The sequence below is a fragment of the Trachypithecus francoisi genome, unplaced genomic scaffold, assembly GCF_009764315.1.
Source record: "Trachypithecus francoisi isolate TF-2019V2 unplaced genomic scaffold, Tfra_2.0 Lachesis_group21, whole genome shotgun sequence".
NCBI lineage: Eukaryota > Metazoa > Chordata > Mammalia > Primates > Cercopithecidae > Trachypithecus > Trachypithecus francoisi.
The window spans coordinates 26,436,529-26,457,317 of NW_022681467.1; the positions used below are offsets into that span (position 1 = coordinate 26,436,529).

General features: G+C 50.8%; 1 protein-coding gene across 4 annotated transcripts; it reads right to left on the reverse strand.

Annotated features, from left to right (window-relative positions):
- Window positions 1–1,901: 1,901 nt before the first annotated feature.
- Window positions 1,902–20,379, reverse strand: TRIB3 (tribbles pseudokinase 3). Of its 4 annotated transcripts, none has more exons than XM_033185993.1 (5): window positions 20,080–20,379; window positions 15,503–15,627; window positions 13,573–13,863; window positions 8,540–8,832; window positions 1,902–3,262 (listed from the first exon to the last, which is right to left on the reverse strand). In XM_033185993.1, exons 3-5 carry the CDS (start codon window positions 13,861–13,863, stop codon window positions 2,770–2,772), a joined length of 1,077 nt encoding a protein of 358 aa, XP_033041884.1. In that variant the 5' UTR covers window positions 15,503–15,627; window positions 20,080–20,379; the 3' UTR covers window positions 1,902–2,769. The 4 variants fall into 4 exon arrangements, with proteins under 4 accessions (XP_033041884.1, XP_033041882.1, XP_033041883.1 ...); XM_033185991.1 differs by lacking the exon at window positions 15,503–15,627 and adding an exon at window positions 16,238–16,431; XM_033185992.1 differs by lacking the exon at window positions 15,503–15,627 and having other exon boundaries at window positions 20,080–20,378.
- Window positions 20,380–20,789: the final 410 nt, after the last annotated feature.

Consider the following 20,789-nt stretch of genomic DNA (forward strand, 5'->3'; position numbering starts at 1 on the left):
AGCTGGGAGGGGCAAGATAGAGGTCAGTGGCTGCCCCATGAGACCCTAAACACAGCTAGGCCCTGTTCTGGGAAATGCTGGGTGCACAGAGATGAGACTGACTTGTCCCTGTCTGCATCAGTTAGCTTTTGCTGTAAAACATAATAGCCTAAACTTAGTGACTTAAAATCACAATGATTGGCCTGGTGTGGTGGCTCATGCCTGTAATCCCAGCACTTTGGGAGGCCGAGGTGGGCGGATCACCTGAGGTCAGGAGTTGGAGACCAGCCTGGCCAACATGGCGAAAAATATAATTTTTACCTCATCTCTACTAAAAATATAAAAATTAGCCAGGTGTAGTGGCGTGTGCCTGTAATCCCAGCTACCCGGGAGGCTGAGGCAGAAGAATCGTTTGAAAATCCGAGAGGCAGAGGTTGCAGAGAGCCAAGATCACGCCACTGCACTCCAGCCTGGGTGACAGAGTGGAGACTCTGTCTCAAAAAACAAAACAAAACAAACAAACAAAAAACAACGATTTTATTTAGCTCAATTAGCTAATGACCTTTTGGGTCACTGGGCAATTCTAGTATGGGCCAGCCTGGGTCAGATGATCCAGGGTGGCGGCTCTCGAGTATCTGCAGTTAGCAGGCTGTTGGCTGGGCCTCCACACTTCTGCACATTATTGTCCCTACCATCTCCTCCCTCTTTGAACCTGGTTTTGCTCAGGAATCACTCCCCCTCCATATGACGCACGAGCTCCACCTACAGCTCGAGGAGTGCCATGGTTAGTGTAAGCATGTGCCCCACGAAAGTAAGCTGGTGATTGGTCAGAAACGGCAAGTGATGCAGTTCTGACCAATGAGAAGTGTGGGAAAGTCAGTCAGCAGCGCTTCTGGGAAAGCTTCCTCCATCCCAAGAAAGAGATGTGGGAGCAACTTTTTTTTTTTTTTGAGACAGAGTCTTGCTTTATTGCCCAGGTTGGAGTGCAGTGGCGCGATCTCGGCTCACTGCAACGTCCACCTCCTGGGTTCAAGTGATTCTCCTGCCTCAGCCTCCCCAGTAGCTGGGACTAAAGGCGCACACCACCACGCCCAGCTAATTTTTGTGTTTTTAGTAGAGATGGGGAGATGGGGTTTCACCATGTTGGTCAGGCTGGTCTCAAATTCCTGACCTCGTGATCTGCCCACCTTGGCCTCCCAAAGTGCTGGGATTACAGGCGTAAGCCACCACGCCCAGCCAGGAGTAACTTTTATTGTGGGCTTATTGCACCAGGCGCTGCTTGTTCTAATTGCTTTACACAAAATAAGTCATTCAGTTCTCATAAGTTAGGTACTATCATTGTCCCCCATTTTACAGATGAAGAATCTGAGGCACAGAGTGGTTAAGAAACTTGCCAAGGGTCAAATGGCTATTGAGTGCTGGAGCCAGGATTTAATTCCGGGCAGCCTAACTCCAGAGTTCTGAGTTCTCAGGTATTACAGTGACCCCTGGCTTCTTCCTCTGGTCATGGACCTCTTTAATGTGCTGTAGCCATTGGGCCAGCAGTCTCAAGGGACAATACAGCCAAGAGACAAAGGGAGCCTGGAGAGCCGGGGTCCCTGCCCACAGCTTTGGGAGTTGAATGGACCAGCACTGAAGCTCACCCTATCTGCTGACTTATTGCTTTCTGTGAAACATATTTCCATCTTGTTGAAGCCATTTTGACTCAGAAAGTACCCTAATAGAGACACTGCTGCTGCCAGAAGAAACAGAGGGAGTGCAGGAAGACCCGCTGGGCTCCAGGTAATCTGTTCTCACAAACCACTCAGCCCAGGTTGAGACACAACTCTATAGCCTTTCACCATGGGGGTCAGTTTTGAAGGCAGGGAAAATTGGTAAGAGATGGTTGGAAAGGATGGAAGAAATCGCCTAGAAAAATAAAATTATTTCATAATTCTCCTTTATTAGGCACAGGTAAAAATACATACTCACAGTATCCAAAACCTAGAGTATGAACCTGGGATTGTGGACCCCAAGTGTCCCCAGAACAGTCCCACCTGGGACTTTCCAGGTGGCCACAGGACAGACCCTGCCTAATCCTGTCCCTCAACCTTGGTGGTCAGGTCAGAAGCCCCATGGTTGACAGGCCTGAACCCTCATTCCAGAACGTTCTTGAGTTAGACAAGAACTAGCCTCATAGTTTGGATTCTTATCTCTGGCCCAAATCCCAGGCTTAGGCCTGGAAGGAGAATCTCTTAATCAAGAGGACAGAGATGCTGGGAACACGGGTCCCAGGGTGAGCTGGGCTTGGGTCCTGAGTTGCAGGGGAGAGGCCTGGAGCCTTTGGCACAGGGATACCTCCCTTTCTCTGAAAAGGTACAAGATACAAAGGCAGCTGGTTTGTTTGTGAAAGGGATTGTCCTTGGACAGAGGTGCCTGAGCACCAGCATCAGTGGAGGCCAACACTGGTACAAAGTGTACCCAGTGTAGACAATGACCTATGGTCATGGGAAAGTGCTGTCAGCTCAAGAATGCCAGTTTGTCATCTCTGTGAGTAGGGAGTATCGACCCCTTTGCTCACTGCTGTATTCTCAGCACCTAGAACAGGTCTTGGCCCTTGATAAGCACCCAAGCAGGAATTGCATATGTGTGAAACAACGCAGATATGTACACAGCACTCTCCGCACAGACTTCTGCCTTTCTCCCTTCTGGAAGGCACTGAAGGTTTGGCTCAGTTCAGAGGCAGGAGAAGGCTTGGAGCCACCCCAAACTCAATCCACTGTTGGCAGCTGAGCATGTAGTAGGGTGGCCCTAGCCATACAGAACCACTTCTCTGTCTCCCTCCTCTTCCCTGGCTTCGTCTGGCCCCGGTCCATCAGGGACCACCTGGTCAGCCTCCCAGAGATGGGATCTGGTTGGGGCTGAGGGGATGGGGTCCTCTTGCAGCCAGGGGTGCAGGAGGATGCCTGTGGCTGTGAGCCTCTCAGCTGGCTCCCGACGAAGGAGGCAGCGAACCAGACAGCGGGCAGGGGCTGAGAGGCCTGCAGGCAAGGCATAGGCCCCACGGCGGATCTTGCCAAAGAGCAGGACAGGCTCCGAGTCCTGGAAGGGGTAGTGGCCTGCCAGCATGGTGAAGAGCGCCACGCCCAGGCTCCAGACATCTGCTGCCTTGCCCGAGTAGGATGCCCGTGAGCTGAGTATCTCAGGTCCCACGTAGGCTGGGCACACATGCTTGTCCCACAGGGAATCATCCGGCCCAGTCAGCACACAGGCGTCCTCCAGGTTCTCCAGCACCAGCTTCTTCCTGGGACATGGGGAGACACAGAAGGGCCAGGTCCTACCCAGAACCCCCATGCCACCACCCCATACTGTCACCCTAGTGGTACCCACTTTCCAAGTACCTGCTGGCCTTTGACTGTCCTGTGATGTCTGATCCTGTTCTACAGATAACCAAGCCCAGGCTCAGAGAGGTTAAGTCATTTAAGGCCACAGAGCAATTAAATTTAAACGAAAAATTCTGAAAGAAACACATTTTTCAACAGTCCCTTGGGGAGGGGGCTGATGGGGCTGAGAGGGTTAAGCCTCTCTTAAACCAGATGCAAACTTAGGGTCCAGGCAGGTAATAAAATGAGAGAAACAGGAAGTGTGCCAGACATCTCAGCACAAGCCCTGCCTAAAAAGGGTACCACTAACAACGCAGTCTAGGGTTTATCGAGTTTCTGCTGTGTTCCTGGCCCTTGGCCCAGCTCATTACCTGGCTTATCTCATTCTATCCAGGCTACAACCTGCAAGGAGGACACCATTTTACAGCTCTAGAGCATTGGCCTGGGATGGGAACCCCGGCTGGCAGATACCCAGAGCCAGTGCTGTGACCCGCTCTCGTAGTTCCCAAGATGGCCCCACGTTCCCATTCTTTTCCCGAAGAGAAGCCAGGAATTGTATTTTAATGAAAAAGTCCCCATTTAAAAAATATTGGCAACCAGTTTCTATAAAAAACACAAACAGGTAAGCAGGGCAAAAAGAAAGTGTGTGTAAGGCTGGGCGCGGTGGCTCATGCCTGTAATCCTAGCACTTTGGGAGGTCGAGGCAGGGGGATAGCTTGAGTTCAGAAGTTCAAGACCAGCCTGGGCAACACGGTGAAAACTTATCTTTACAAAAAATATAAAAATTAGCAGGCATAATGATTCGCACCTGTAGTCCCAGCTACTTGGGAGGCTAAGGCAGGAGAATATCGCTTGAGCCCAGGAGGCGGAGGTTGCAGTGAGCCGAGATCATGCCACTGTACTCTGGCCTCGGCGGCAGAGTGAGACCCTATCTCAAAAAGCAAAAAAAAAAAGTTTGTCCTGCCATTTGCAATTTTTACTTTAAACAACTCCCACGGAGCACTCTAAGATGACTTTAATAGTAATCATTCTATTACCACTGCTATTAGTTTCTTCTTTATGGCCCTACTTCCACCATTTCCTGGGTATCCAGTGGCATTTCACAAATACTGACCAATCCTATGAATCACAGTATTGGGGGACAAGGAGTGTCAGCATTATTAGCCCATTTTACAGATGAAGAAACAAAGACTCAAGCAGGTGAAGTCATTTGCTAAGGGCCAAAAAGCAGGTAAGAAGCAGAACCCAGGATTTAAACACAGGTCTATCTAACTCACGGTCCCTCTTCTACCAATGACTCTCGTGTGATTTTTCTTTTTTTTTTTTGAGATGGAGTCTCGCTGTGTCCCCCAGGCTGGAGTGCAGTGGTGCAATCTCGGCTCACTGCAAGCTCCGCCTCCCAAGTTCATGCCATTCTCCCGCCTCAGCCTCCTGAGAAGCTGGGACCACAGGCGCCTGCCACCACGCCCAGCTAATTTTTTTTTTTTTTTGTATTTTTAGTAGAGACGGGGTTTCACCGTGTTAGCCAGGATGGTCTCCATCTCCTGACCTCGTGATCTGCCCGCCTTGGCCTCCCAAAGTGTTGGGATTACAGGCATGAGCCACCACGCCTGGCCCCTTCTTTTTTTTCTTTAGAGACAGAGTCTCACTCTGTCACCCAGGCTGTAGTGCAGTGGTGCAATCCTAGCTCACTGCAGCCTGGAACTTCTGGGCTCAAGCGATCCTCCTGCCTCAGCCTCCCAAGTAACTGGGATCACAGGTGTGCATCACCACACCTGGCTAATTTTTCTAATTTTGTTGTACAGATGGGGGTCTTGCTATGTTGCCTAGGCTGGCCTCGAACTCCTGGGTTCAAGCAATCCTCCTACTTTGGCCTCGCGAAGCACTGGAATTACAGGTGTGAGCCATCAAGTGACTTCTTGAAAAGAGCAGGAAGCACGCTTTCTCCTCCAGTAGGTCTGGGGTAGTTGTATCTCACCTAAGCTTAAAATGTGTTTGAAGTTATGTACTAGCTTAAAAATAATTATAGGCCGGGCGCGGTGGCTCAAGCCTGTAATCCCAGCACTTTGGGAGGCCGAGGCGGGCGGATCACGAGGTCAGGAGATCGAGACCATCCTGCCTAACACGGTGAAACCCCGTCTCTACTAAAAAGTACAAAAAACTAGCCGGGTGAGGTGGCGGGCGCCTGTAGTCCCAGCTACTCGGGAGGCTGAGGCAGGAGAATGGCGTGAACCCGGGAGGCGGAGGTTGCAGTGAGCTGAGATCCAGCCACTGCATCCAGCTTGGGCAACAGAGCGAGACTCCGTCTCAAAAAAAAAAAAAAAAAAAAAAAAATTATAAATTTTACTTCTTTAAAAAAGGCATGCTTATTTTAATATAAAATGTAGAAGGAAACATTAACAGCAAATCAGCCTTAGGGGCCGGGCGCAGTGGCCCATGGCTATAATCCCAGCACTTTGGGAGGCCGAGGCAGGTGGATCACTTGAGGAGTTGGAGACAAGCCTGGCCAACATGGCAAAACCCCATCTCTACTAAAAATACAAAAATTAGCCAAGCGTGATGGTGTGCGCCTGTAATCCAGGCCACTCAAGAGGCTGAGGCACGAGAATCACTTGAACCCAGGAGGTGGAGGTTGCAGTGAGCCGAGATCATGCCACTGCACTCCAACCTGGGCAACAGAGCGAGACTCTGTCTCAGAAAAAAGAAAATAAAAGAAAAAGAAAATCAGACTTAGGCAAACACACAATAATAACTGCTATAGGCATTATAGATGGCTGCTAAAATTAGTGGGTGAAAGTTGAGGAAAAACAGGATATTTATATGCTTAGCTTACCTCCCCACAAGGTATCTGTCAATTACAAAGGGTAAATTAGGAACTTTACAGTAGAGAAACCTGGCAGGTCCTACTCTAACCAAGTGATCAAGGTTACAACACAGTGATGACTATCAACTCAAGCATCTCCTGATACAATGTGGAGAGGGGCCTATCGATTCTGTGTTGTTCTTGCCAAAAATATATAACTGCAGTCTAACTATAAGAAAACATCAATCAAATCCAAATTGAGAGACATACAAAGTAACTGATCAGTACTCTTCAAAAATCTCAAAGTTATGGCCTGGAGCGTTGGCTCACGCCTATAATCCCAACATTTTGGGAGGCCGAGGCAGGCAGATTGCTTGAGCTCAGGAGTCCGAGACCAGCCCAGGCAACATAGCAAGACCCCATCTCAATTAGCCAGGCGGGGTGGCACACACCTGTAGAACTAACTACTCAGGAGGCTGAGGTGGGAGGATCACTTGAGCCCAGGAGATCGAGGCTGCAGTGAGCTGTGATCACACCACTGCACTCTAGTCTGGGTGACAGAGTGAGACCCTGTTTCAAAAAAAAAGTGTCAAGGTCACGGGTCGTCAAAGATAGGCAAAGACTGAGGAACTGTCTCAGATTGGAAGAGACCAAGGAAACGACTGACGACTAAATCAGGATCCTCACTGGATCCTGCACAGCAACAGGTGTTAGTGGGAAACTCAGGAAGTTGGAATAAATCTGTGGCTTAGTTAATAGTACTCTACCAAGGTTGATTTCTTAGTTTGGGTAATTGTACCACAGCTATGTCAGGTGTTAACATTGGAGGACACTGGTTAAAGGATATATAGAAACTCTTTGAACTATTTTTGTAGGTTTTCTAAAAGTCTAAAATTATTTCAAGATGAAAAGTTTTTAAAAATGCAATGGGGTCACACTCCTTTCTCCACAGAAAACTCCTGCGTAACTGGCAGCTTAGTGCTCTCCCTGACACATCTTGACTGCCCCCAGGAGTCTGGAGAGAGAACAGGAGGCGAGTCTCTCTGCCCTTCTCCCCAGAATTATCTTTTAAAATTTTTTCTTAGCATCTAGGTCAGGTACAGTAGCTCACACCTGTAATCCCAGCACTTTGGGAGGCTGAGGCAGGCGGATCACCCAAGGTCAAGAGTTCGAAACCAGCTTGGCCAACATGGCAAAACCCCATTTCTACTAAACAGAGAAAAAAATTAGCTGGGCATGGTGGCACATGCCTGTAGTCCCAGCTACTCGGGAGGCTGAGGCAGGAGTATCACTTGAACCTGGGCAGCAGAGGTTGCAGTGAGCCAAGATCGCACCATTGCATTCCAGCCTGGGCGACAGAGTGAGATTCTGTCTCAATTTAAAAAAAAAAAAAATTCTTAGCATCCCAACCTAGAGAAGGAAGATTATCTTTTAACCAAAAAGTGCTAATTCTCAGTTTCACAGAAAAAGTGCCCATGTGGGGAACCTCAGACCCTGTTTTGGCTGTGGTCTTGGAATCCTGAAAACACCCTAACAATCCAGCCCTTTTCCCCACCAATGGAGAAACTGAGGCTCGGAGACACTAGGTCACCCAAAGTCAGCTGGTAAGCCCAGCCAGGCCCCCTGCCTCTCAAGCTCAGATTGAATTTAAGACCCAGGCTCTGGAGTCAGATCTGGGTTCAAATCCCAGCTCTACTATTTATTTTGCTGTGGGATCTTGGGCAAGTCACTTGAGTTCTCTGGGCCTCAGTTTCCTTAATCATATGGGAATAATAATAGCACCTGCCTCATGTTTGTAAGGATGGAAGACCTCACTAGATAACGTGGTGATGCTTTCATCACTGTCAGCTGCTATGACTTTCACATCTCAGTGCTCCATCCCAGCCTTCCAAAGGGGCTCCCAAGAGGACTGAGTCAACTCTTTTTTTTGTTTTAGTTTTTTTTTTTTTTTTTTTTTGAGATGGCATCTCACTCTGTTGCCCAGGATGGAGTGCAGTGGCATGATCTTGGCTCACTGCAACATCTGTCTCCCAGGTTCAAGCAATTCTCCTGCCTCAGCCCTCCGAGTAGCTAGGATTACAGGTGTGCACCACCACACTCGGCTGTTTTGTATTTTTAGTAGAGAGGGACTTTCACCATGTTTGCCAGGCTGGTCTTGAGCTCCTGACTTCAAGTGATCCACCCACCTCGGCCTCCCAAAGTGCTGGGATTAAAGACATGAGCCACTGCACCTGGCCTGAGTCAACTCTTCTCAGGGAACTAGACAGGGGCTGCTAGTTATTCCAGCCTCTCCACTTCTTGCCTAAGTTACTTTGCCTTCCTGGGCCTCGGTTTCTCTGCATCATGGCCCACTCCCTGGGTGTGTCTGTGGCTGGGGCTCTGCAGCCACACTCACCTCTCACGGTCAGTGAAGACAAAGCGACACAGCTTGAGATCACGCAGGACCAGACCGTGCTGGTGACAGTGTGCCAGGGCGGTGGCCATCTGGCGGAAGAGCGCAGCAGCCTCAGGCTCAGGGATGCGGCGGCAGCTTCGCACCAGGCTGTGCATGTCCCCGTGGGTCCGAGTGAAAAAGGCATAGAGGAGCTGGGTACCAGCCAGGACCTCAGTGGGCTGAGCCACATGCTTGTGCGGGGGCAGCCGTGCGTAGGGCTCCAGCACGGCCAGGGCCTCGTGGATGGGGTACACCTGTGGGCAGAGACTGGTGTGAGCACAGCTGGGGACTCCCGGGAGCTGAGGCTGGCATTGCAAACAGTCACAGCTGACCTAGCTGTGCTACCGTGTGCTAGGCATTGCACTAAGCGCTTCACTTCCCGAGTCATTCAGCCCTGACCCCACCCTGTAAGTAGGATGACTCACTCCATTTTACAGTTAAGGAAGCTGAGAGGCCACACAGCCAGCAAGCAGCACAGCTGGGATTTGAACCTATGCACTCCATTGTCTGTGCTTTTTTGTTTTTTGAGACAGAGTCTGGCTCTGTCACCCAGGCTGGAGCGCAGTGGCGCAATCTCAGCTCACTGCAAACTCCGCCTCCAGGATTCAAGTGATTCTCCTGCTTCAGCCTCCCGTGTAGCTGGGATTATAGGCGTGTGCCACCGCACCCAGCTAATTTTTGTATTTTTAGTAGAGATGGGGTTTCACCATGTTGGCTAAGCTGGTCTCAAACTCCTGACCTCAGGTGATACTCCTGACCTCAGGTGATCCTCCCGCCTCAGCCTTCCAAAAGGCTGGGATTACAGGTGTGAGCCACCTTACCCGGCCTTTTGTCTGTGCTCTTAACTGCTATGCTATATGGCCTCAAACATCAGATACATGAAAAGTAACAGGTCACCCAAACAGAAAAATAACCCTCAAAGCAGGAGGAATCCAGAAGGGCAGATGATGCAAAAGGCACCTGATGCTCATCACCGTCACAGCTCCTGTCCTCTAGGCTTGACTGTCCACCCACTCTTTCACTCATTCAGTATGCTGGCCCTGGGCCTGTGTGGGCCAGCCACGTGTCCAGCTGGACTGACAGCCATGGGCTCTGCTCTCCGGTACCCACTGGGAGGCCATGCAAACATGCCCAGAAACTAAATATTGACAAATGCTGATAAGCATTGCAAAGGAACCAAGAAAGATGCTGGAAGAGAGGTGGCTTTTTTTGTTTGTTTTTTTGTTTTTTGAGATGGAGTTTCGCTCTTGTTGCCCAGGCTGGAGTGCAGTGGTGTGATCTCAGCTCACTGCAACCTCCGCCTCCCGGGTTCAAGAGATTCTCCTGCCTCAGCCTCCCGAGTAGCTGGGATTACAGGCACCCACTACCATGCCTGGCTAATTTTTTGTATTTTTAATAGAGACAGGGTTTTACCATGTTGGCCAGATAGTCTTGAACTCCTGATTTCAGATGATCTGCCTGCCTCGGCCTGAGCTGGCGTGAGCCATTGTGCCTGGCCTGGAATAGATTATTTTGGAAGGGGGCACCCATTTTAGAAAATATAGCTCAGAGGTGGGGCACAGTGGCTCACGCCTGTAATCCCAGCACTTTGGGAGGCCGAGGCGGGCAGATCACGAGGTCAGGAGATCGAGACCATCCTGGCTAACACGGTGGTGGCGGGCGCCTGTAGTCCCAGCTACTTGGGAGGCTGAGGCAGGAGAATGGTGTGAACCCGGGAGATGGAGCTTGCAGTGAGCCAAGATTGCGCCATTGCACTCCAGCCTGGGTGACACAGCGAGACTCCATCTCAAAAAAAAAAAAAAAAAAAGAAAGAAAGTATGGTTCAGGAGGGACTGTGGGAAAGTGATCTGAATGATTCAGAGATGCTCATGGAATAAGCTTTCTGAGTAGGGGCACAGACAGTGCAAAGGCCCTGAGGCTGGACACAGCTTGGCCTGCTCTAGAAACCCAACCAAAGATCAGTGTAGCCAGAAAGGGATGGGGAGGGAAAAAGGACATGTGATGAGGGTGGCGAGCTTGATGGGAAATGTGCTAGGCGTCTGTGGGCATTACAGCAAAACTTCACCCTCGCCCTGAAAGGTATGTCCCATTTTACCAATGATAAGACTGGGTTCAGAAAAGGAAGGTGACTTACTAGAAGCCAGGTAGCTAATTGGTGGCAGAACAAGTATACTCACTTTGGTTTGTCTGACTTTAAATCCTTTGCATGTTATGTTGACTATGCCACAAAGAAAAATAAATAAGACACATACGGCCGGGCGCGGTGGCTCAAGCCTGTAATCCCAGCACTTTGGGAGGCCGAGACGGGCGGATCACGAGGTCAGGAGATCGAGACCATCCTGGGTAACACGGTGAAACCCCGTCTCTACTAAAAAAATACAAAAAACTAGCCGGGCGAGGTGGCGGGCGCCTGTAGTCCCAGCTACTCGGGAGGCTGAGGCAGGAGAATGGCGTAAACCCGGGAGGCGGAGCTTGCAGTGAGCTGAGATCCGGCCACTGCACTCCAGCCCGGGAGACAGAGCGAGACTCCGTCTCAAAAAAAAAAAAAAAAAAAAAAGACACATACATATTTAATCTATGATAAAAAAAAGTTAAAGTACCTGACTTTAAAAACCAGTTGGGGCTGGGCGCGGTGGCTCACGCCTGTAATCACAGCTATTTGGAAGGCTGAGGCAGGAGAATCACTTGAACCTGGGAGGTGGAGGTTGCAGTGAGCGAGCCAAGATCATGCCATTGCACTCCAGCCTGGGCGACAGAGTGAGACTCCATCTCAAAAACACACCAACAAAAACAAGTTGGGGTGACATGGGGGAAATAACCCCAAAACAGAGATGATGATTATTTTTAGTTGCGGTGAGCCCATTCCCGCTCCCGTGCACTCGCACTTACTGCCTGGATGCTCTTCCACTAGACCCGCAAGGCTGACTCCTTCCATTTGTTCAAGTCACTGCTCAAATGTCACCCCTCAGAGAGGTCTTCCTGGACCTCCCTTGCTAAAATCACCTGCCCTCCTGCCCTCCTTGTCCTCTGATCTCTCGGTTCCCAGCGTTATTTTTCTCCATAGTGCTTGTGATTACCTGACACATTTTATTTATTTATTAATCTTTTGAGACGGAGTCATGCTCTGTCGCCCAGACTGGAGTGCAGTGGCGCAATCTAGGCTCACTGCGACCTCCGCCTCCAGAGTTCAAGTGATTCTCCTGCCTCAGCCTCACAAGTAGCTGTGATTACAGGCACTTGCCACCATGCCTGGCTAGTTTTTGTATTTTTAGTAGCGATGGGGTTTCACCATATTGGCCAGGCTGGTCTTGAACTCTGGACCTCGTGATCTACCTGCCTCAGCCTCCCAAAGTGCTGGGATTACAGGTGTGAACCACCGCGCCCAGTCACCTGACACATATTTAACTTACTCACTTGTTTATTGTCTGTGTCTCCCACTAGAATGTCAGCTTGATGAGAACAGAACTTTGTTTTTTAACCATAGCATGGTACATGGCAAATACAGGTGCTCAATGAAATTGTGTTGAATTAATGAATAAGGTGATGATTTACAAAGACAGGATTTTGATCTTTCTACACACTGACCAGAAAAGCTGAGGAAGTGTGGAAATGACTGTTCAGCACCCGTGGTGCACACTGGCATGGGGGTGAGTATGTTCCAGTGGATTTTCCCAAATGTTTCTGGAGAATCGGGGCCCTGTGAACGCAGGACGCTTCTGTCCTGAGCCTGCTTGGGTTATTCCTCTCATCATGGACTCACCTCCCCAGGGAGAATGGAAAAGAACCTGTGATGCTGCAGGAGGGGGACCCAGAGTTCCGGGCTCCTTAGGGCACCTGGTAAGAGCACTGGAGATCTGTGCACAAGAGCCCACGTGAAGCTAGGCGCTGGACCCTGTCTGGATCTACCCCGCTGCTCACTGCATCTCCATCAACAGAGCAAAGCTCTGCTGCTGCTCCCAGGAGGAGGAGGCTTAAGTCCTTCCACCTCCCTGTGTATTCCCAAGGGACCCAGGCCCCCGCTACTTTCCCTTGGGTGTCCAGGTCCCCCTTATCTTCCTTATGCTTGCCTGCCAGGCAGCCTGCCCTGGTTGTGTCTGAAACGCTTATCCTAGCACAGGCACAGGACTCTCTGGGCTCAGCCTCCTGGGCCCAATCCCAGCTCTGATACCACCTGGCTCTGTCATGTGGCAAGTAACCATGGCTTTCTGAGTCTCAGTGTCCTCTATCTGTAAAATGGGCACAATGACAGTAACCACCTCATTCGTTGTGTGAAGATTAAGAGATTGTGCACACTAAACAATCAACATAGTACCTGGTGCACAGTGAATACCTATTGTTACACTTTTTATTCTCATCTCTGTCCTCTTGGACTGTCACTTGCCAGTGTCCTGCATGGGCTGACCCTCAGGGACCTTGATCCTGTCCATTTCCTGGTTTCGGCCAGGAATCTTCAGACTTTTCTACCCCTTACGTTACCCCAGGAGTCAGGCCCAGTGCTATGTGACTTCACGTATGGCCCTTCCCCTGTCTTCATCTCAGTCTTCCTATCTGTAAAATGGCCACAGGCTCAATCACCTCCGGGGTCCCAGGAGTTTTGATGTCTACCATGCCCTACCCTTCTCTTGAGCAAACATCTTCAGTAGCTCTGCACAGCCCAGTGGAGGCCCCTTGTTAACACCTTTATGACCAGCGCTGCCAACCCTCATCTCCTGCCCCTTTCTGCACACCCTCTCCACTCTGGCCACAGATAAGTCCTTTTCATTCTCTAAAGTACTATCCCCTCACTTTTCTAGGCCTTTGAACAGCTGTTCCCCCTGCCTGCAACTCCCACCTCCCACTTCTATCTGGTATCAGTCCAGCAGGGGCTCACTGGATGCTTCCCCACTAAACACAAGAATGAATGAACACAAGGACCCCTCTGTACCCTGGCAATCCTTTGGCCTCCGTTCCAGGCCTCCTGTGATGCTGGGGGACAGTGGCCCATGGGCACGTACCTTGCAGGTATACTCAGTGCCTGTAGGGCAGTGCAGGGCCCGGTAGGCCCGCCCGCCCTCCTCGGGCTCCAGGAGGACATAGGGCCCAAGACGGGAGATAGTGGCCACAACAGTTGCACGATCTGGAGCAGGAGGTGGGCTCAGGGGCAACAGGCAGGGGGGCAGCCTGGGCTGGGGCCCACGTCGAGCTCGTTTCTGGACGGGATGCTCGGTGTCTAAGTTGTCATCCAACTCCAACTGCTTCTTCCTGGACAGGGAACCTGCAGGAGTAGCCAGAGGGGTGCCTCGCATCTAGCAAAAAGGGGAGAAAAGCAGTAAAGTGAGACTGCTTGGTGATCCTCCTTTCCCCTGCTGTATCCTCCTACATACATGGCCCAACATTTGTAGGGGGTGATCTGGCAGTGTGTGTTAAAATGACAAAGTCACATACCCTTAACTGGGTGACCCACCTCTGGGAATTTATCCTCCAGTTAAACTTCTTACCAAAAAATTAAATATAGTAAAGGCTGTTCATCAGAGCCTTGTGTCCAATAGCAAAAGCAGGAAATATCCCAAATGTCAGGCAGTGGAAAGCTAGTTAAAACTTCATGGTACAGCCATGTAGCAGAATACCTACACAGCCCTGACAAAAGACAAGGAAGCTCTCTATATATTGATGTGCACTGATCTCCAAGATGTATTAAGAAAGACAAACACAGAATTATGCATTATAGAATACTTTTATGGTGGTTTTTTTTTCCCCCCCAAGAGATGTTGTTGCCCAGGCTGGTCTCAAACCCATGGCATGGCCTCAAGTGAACCTCCCACCTCAGCTTCCTAAGTAGCCGGGACTCTAGGAGTGAACCACCACACCTGGCTATGCATTTATGTTAAAAAAAGAATATATATAAATATGTTATATTATGTATATATGTATATATATTTTTGAATATATATAATCTCTGTCTCTGGAAGGATGCACAAGATTAGGAGGAGACTCTTACTATCACAGTTCACTTGCAGCCTTGACCTCAGCATTCAGGTGATCCTCCCATCTCAGCCTCCCAAGTAGCTGGGAATACAGGTATGCACTATAATGCCTGGCTAATTTTTTTATTCTTTGTAGAGACGGGGTCTCCCTATGCTGCCCAGGTTGGTCTCACCTGAGCTCAAGCAATCCTCCTGCCTCAGTCTCCCAAAGTGTTAGGATTACAGATGTGAGTCACCATGTTTGGCCGACTTTTATAGTTTTGAATTTGAGCCACGTAAATGTATTTCCTGGCTAGGCGCAGTGGCTCACACCTGTAATCCCAACACTTTGGGAGGCCGAGGTGGGCGGATCTTGAGGCTGGGAGTTCAAAACCAGCCTGGCCAACATGGTGCAACCCTGTCTCTACTAAAAAATACAAAAATTAGGCCAGGTACAGTGGTTTATGCCTGTAATCCCAGGTAGCAGCACATGACCAAGGCAACGCCAAAGTACAGCCCACGGCAGCACTTTGGGAGGCTGAGGCAGTGGTCAGGAGTTCAAGACCAACCTGCAAACGTGGTGAAACCCCATCTCTACTAAAAATGCAAAAATTAGCCAGGCGTGGTGGTGTGGGCCTGTAATCCCAGCTACTTGGGAGGCTGAGACAGGAGAATCACTTGAACCTGGGAGGTGGAGGTTGCAGTGAGCTGAGATCGCACCACTGCCTGGTGCACTCCAGCCTGGCTGACAGAGCAAGACTCCGTCACGGGGGAAAAAAAAATTAGCCGGGTGTGCTGACGCGCACCTGTAATCCCAGCTACTCGGAAGGCTGAGGCAGGAGAATCGCTTGAACCCGGGAGGCAGAGGTTGCAGTGAGCCGAAATTGTGCCACTACACTCCAGCCTGGGTGATAGAGTAAGAATCTGTCTCAAAAATGAAAGTATTTCCGAATCAGAAATTTACATTTAAGAAAATAAATACCTGCTTGAAAACCCAGCTTGTTCGTAAAAATTCAAGTAAAGAAGATCAACTAATCTCGTAATCCATGGCTCTAGTACATTCATAGATGAGAGATATGATCTTGTTCACTCACTTAACACTGGGTGCTAGGGAAGAGAAGTGGGTTAGACAGCATTCTTGCCATCGGGATCTTCCAGTCAATTTGGAGGGCAGATGAGTAATCATAAAACCATATCCAAGACTAGGTGCAGTGGCCCACACCTGTAATCCTAGCACTTTGGAAGGCCATGGTGGGAAGACTGCTTGAACCCAAAAATTCAACACCAGCTTGGGCAACATAGTGAGACCCTGACTCTATCAAAAAAATTTTTTTTAATTAGCTGGGTGTGGTGGTGGATGCCTATAGTCCCAGCTACTTGGGAGGCTGAGGTGGTAAGATTGCTTGAGCCTGGGAGGTTGAGGCTACAGTGAACCATGTTTGTGCCACTGCACTTCAGCCTGGGTGACAGAGTGAGACTCTGTCTCAAAAAAAAAAAAAAAAATCACGTACAGTGTGATCAGCCCTGTTATACAGAGAAGCGTGGGCCTATAGGAACCCAGAGAGGCCTCTCTCCTGGGCTGGTGGATCAAAAGAGGACTTCCTAGAAGAGGTGATATCTACACTGAGACCCGAAAGTGAGGCAGAGTTAGCCAGGTGACATAGAGAGTCATATTGCGGTTCAGTGGTTCTCCAACTTGAGCAAGCATTGAGATCACCTGGAGGCCTGTTTCGACATACATTGCTGGGCCCTACTCCCAAAGTAGCTCATTCAGAAGGTCTGAATCTGCATTTCCATCCAGTTCCCAGGTGAAGTTGATGCCACAGTCCAGTAACCCCTGTTCTGGGGTGACGGAAGAGGCAAAAGAACGTGCTGCATGTTCCCCAACAACATGTTGGAGAATGAGCGTGACTGCAAAAAAAAAAAAATGAAAAGTTAAAAAAGCAAAAAAATAGGCGGGGCGCGGTGGCTCACGCCTGTAATCCCAGCACTTTGGGAGGCCAAGGCAGGCGGATCACAAGGTCAGGAGATAGAGACCATCTTGGCCAACATGGTGAAACCCCATCTCTACTAAAAATACAAAAATTAGCTGGGCATGGTGGCGCGTGCCTATAATCCCAGCTACTCAGGAGGCTGAGGTAGGAGAATCACTTGAGCCCGGGAGGCAGAAGTTGTAGTGAGCTGAGATCTCGCCACAGCACTCCAGCCTGGTGACAGAGCAAGACTGTCCCAAAAAAAGAAAAAAAAAGAAAAGAAATAAATGTCTATTTCATTTTAGCTATTAAGTGGCTGTTTCTATATTACAGCTGAGCCTAATCCTAATTAACACACAATAGGATTTGGAATTATCCAAAGGCAGTGGGGAGCCACTGAAGGATTTTCAGCAGGGGAACATCATGCCTTTAGGGTGGATTTGAAAGTACTAGACAGGCAGTGAGACTAGCTGGGAGTTCTGCACAAGCAGGAGTCCAGGCAGGAAAAGGTGACCTGGACTAGGGGGGTTACTAGATGGAGACATGAAGTTAAGGGCTCATAGGAGGAGGATCAAGAGGACTCAGTGGCAGACTGGATGGACTGGACTGATTGGTTATGGGGGTTGACGGAAAGGGTGGAATTGGGTGAGGTCCAGCTTTTGGCTCCTGCAATGAGAAGAGATGATGGCTACATGTCCTGAGCTGGGGGAGAAGCCCTTATTTTGGGGACTATGGAAGAAAAATTGTAAGTTTAATTTCAGACCTGTTATGTCCTGGCAGTATCATGAAAAGTGGGTTTATTCTGTGGAATAGTGGCAGTGTAGCCACTAACAATGAAGACAGTGCTAGTGGGGGAATAAAAGGGGCAACCTTCGAGGAGTGCATTTTGACAATATCAAAATGAAAAACAGGCTAGGTGCAGTGCTTCATGCCTGTAATCCCAGCACTTTGGGAGGCTGAGGCAGGAAGATCACTTGAGCCCAGGAGTTCAAGACCAGCCTAGGCAACATAGTGAGACTCTGTCCCTAAGAAAAAAAAAAGTATCTAGTCATAATGGCACACACCTGTAGTCCCAGCCATGCAGGAAGTTGAAGTAGGGGAATCACTTGACCCCAGAAGGTAAAGGCTTCAGTGAGCCATGGTCAGGCACTCTAGCCTGGGTGACAAAGTGAGAATGTCTCAAAAAAACAAACAAACAAAAAAAATGAAAAGTGTGTGAGTTTTGATTCAGCAATTAATCCCATTGCTAGAATTTATCCTGTAGAGGTGTGTGTGTGTAAGCGTGAAAATACAAAGATATACTGCAGCCCTTGTGACAGAGATAATTTGCTGTCTATAATTACAGGGCTGGTTACATAAATTATACTTCATCCACACAACGGAAAAATTTGCAGCCATTTAAAAGGTTGAGGATGCTGTTTATAGCCTAATTGAAAGGATCTCCAGAGTGAACTGTTAAGTGAAAAGAAAGCCACCATCCACGCAGCTGTGTGACTGTGTGTGGGGTGGCTGAAGGAGAGGGCAGTAGGGCATGTCAGGGCAGGAAGGTTCTCTCTAGAACCCATCTGCCCACCCACTTAAACTCCATTCGAAGGATGTGCATGCCCAGGTCTGAGCACTGGTGTGAGAGGGACCTCAGCCTGGTTAAAGACCTTCCCAACAGTTCAAGGCAGGATGAACAGGGAAACATGAGTCAGTTACCAGACAGAGGCCCATCTCTCCAAGTAGGCGGCTCCCAAATGGAAGAGCTGCCTTGGAAGGGAAGGCCTCCCCACATGAGTGAAAGGTCATGACTTTGGCTTGGTAAGAATGCAGTAAGGAGTGGCTTAGTCAGATATTCCTGGGTTCTAATCCTGTCTCAGACCCTTTCTAGCTGGGGGGTACCCCTGGTCAAGTTCCTCAAGCTTTCTGAGCCTCAGTTCCTGCAAAGTGGGAACAGGATGCAAAGTTTACAGGTTTTTAGTGATGATGAAATGAAAAAACAAATGAAGCATGTAGAGCTTATGGACCTGTTGCAGGGTAGGTGTCAGGAAATGGTCACTATTAGCACTCATCCTGTTGTTCTTCACAGCAAGATGCTTAAGTACCATCCTTGGGAGTCTTAGAAAGCTCCCCAGGTTCGAGGCTGGGATGACACTCCTTACATCTCAAGGCTGTTCTGGGTCCGGCAGGATGCTACCTGGCCGTGCACATGCTTTGTGCCCTGTGCAGCAGGAAACTGCCTGGAGTCCCTCTGGCCTGTGCCACATCAGTACTCCAGGCTGCCTTGGCCCCAGTCATCCCTCAGAGCCTGTTGGGGCCTGGGATAAGCTCCACCCAGATGGGGACAGATGGGGTAACTGAGTCTATAAATCTTGGGCAAGGCATTTTGCAGACCACACTGCAGAATAGAATCTGTGCTGTGGAATGAAAGCAGCCCCAAATATCTACCTCTTGCTGTTCCCTGCCATACTCGGGACCCAGGGAAATGAGAGCGGGTTACATCAGGCGCGTGCGCGCACACACACACACACATACATACACACACCCAGGGCTGACAGGTGTACACACAACCCTGAGACACTGTGTCTAAGCCAGCCAGCCACAACACATCCAGGGCAGACAGACATTAAGTGACACACCCTTGCCCTCCATGGGTAAGCGTTAGCGCACACACACACACACAGACCTCCCAGCTATCACACCCATGGTCTACACAAGCAAAGCCGGCCCCACCCCGCCCCGCCCCCCGCAGCCAGGCCCCTTCAGTGGGAGCGAAAGCGAAAGGCGGCGGTGTCCCAGTCAGAAGTTTCAGCGGAAATTGAAGGGCAGCCCTGGGACAGGAGGGGGTGAGGCAGAGGGAAAGAGGGGGCTGTCGTCCCCCGCCCTCCCTGGTCTGCAGGCACAGCACACACCGCAAACACACGCGCACCTTCCACCTGCAAACCCGGAGCCACGCAGCGGGGAGAACCAGCGGCGCTGCCCGGCCGGGGATCCAACGCTGCGCCTTCGCTCCCACTCGCTCGGCTCCCGCACCACTCGCTCGGTTCGCGGCCCGCTCCCAGGGCACCCCAGCCCTGTCCCGGCCGTGTCCCCTGCACCACCAACCCCTGCCACCAAGTGCCTCCAGACAGTTCTCACCATCCCCGGAGACACAGGTCCCCGGGACCCACCCTCACCCATAACTCTCCCCTACGGGTTCACGAGGACCCCCGCAGATCCCCCGCAGATCCTCCGACACCCCCATAAAGAGTCTTCCAGTGCCTCCCACAAGCCCCTCACCTCACCACACGACTCCCCTGTCCCACACTCACGCAAAACAGACCCTCGCACACCCTCCTCTAGGGGTGACAGCCGGACACCTCTGTCCCTGGCTTTCCCAGCCCAACTCCGGTGAGCCCACGCCCTACGGGGCCGCGTCACCTGAAGCCCGGGGGGAGCACTAGGCCCAGGGTGTCCCCCGACGGCAGGGTCTGTTAAAAGGTGTGTGTGCGCGCGCGCGCGTGTAACACGCAGACGCCCAGAGCCTCCCGGCGCCCCTTCCCCGGCCGCCCGCTCCAACCCCCCAGGCTCCGGGCGAGTCCACAGTCCGCACCCCGCTGAGTACCTTGTCCTGCCGTCCCGCGTGGGTCCTGGCGCCGCCGGTGCTCAGAGCCTCCAGGGCACCAGCAGGTGGGCCGGCCCGCTCCGCTGCTGCCGAGCTCGGGATCCCGGTCCAGCTCCAGCCCGGCCCGGTCCTAGCAGCGGACGTGTGCGGACCCGCCCCCACTTCTGCAGCGAGTCTCGTGCGCGCCCGGCTCCTGGCCTGGGTGATGTAAACCTGAGCTAATCAGCCGCCGTCTGATGCCCTCAGGCCCAGGATTGCACCATTCCCCACGCCCCGCCTCTCCGGGTCGCCGCCAGGGCGCGCTCCGCCAGGGCCTCTCTCCTTCTCTGCATCGGCTGCACCTGGGGACCCCGCCCTCGCTGGCCCACTAGGGGTGTCTGGTCTCAGTGCAGACACTAGCCACGGACTCTCCCTATCACCTTGGAAAAAAACATTTGCTTTTCTGAGCCTTACTTTCCCCACCTATGAAATGGGAAGAACATTCCTCCTTCTCGGGATGGTGCTCAAAAGAGCAAACAGTGACTGTTGTCCGGGTGCTTCCCCTTTTGTGAAGCACATTCCCAGCACCGCCTTATAAAACCTTTAGGAGAAGTGGACATCCGGCAATCTCCATTCTCCCCCTTCTACTGAGAGCCAGCCTGAGGCCCAGCTATGGGCAAGTGGTCCAGAAGCTTCAGGAAGGCCTATGGACCTAAGAGCTGGCTCTGGGC

Coding starts and splice junctions, on each gene's coding strand:
- TRIB3 (XM_033185994.1), bottom strand. CDS start 18,583: ATGGTACTTAAGCATCTTGCTGTGAAGAACAACAGGATGAGTGCTAAT. Junction 13,864..18,502: donor TGACACCTACCCTGCAACAG/GTCCATAAGCTC, acceptor CCTTTTTGCTAG/ATGCGAGGCACCCCTCTGGC. Junction 3,263..8,539: donor GTCTTCACTGACCGTGAGAG/GTGAGTGTGGCT, acceptor CCCATGTCCCAG/GAAGAAGCTGGTGCTGGAGA.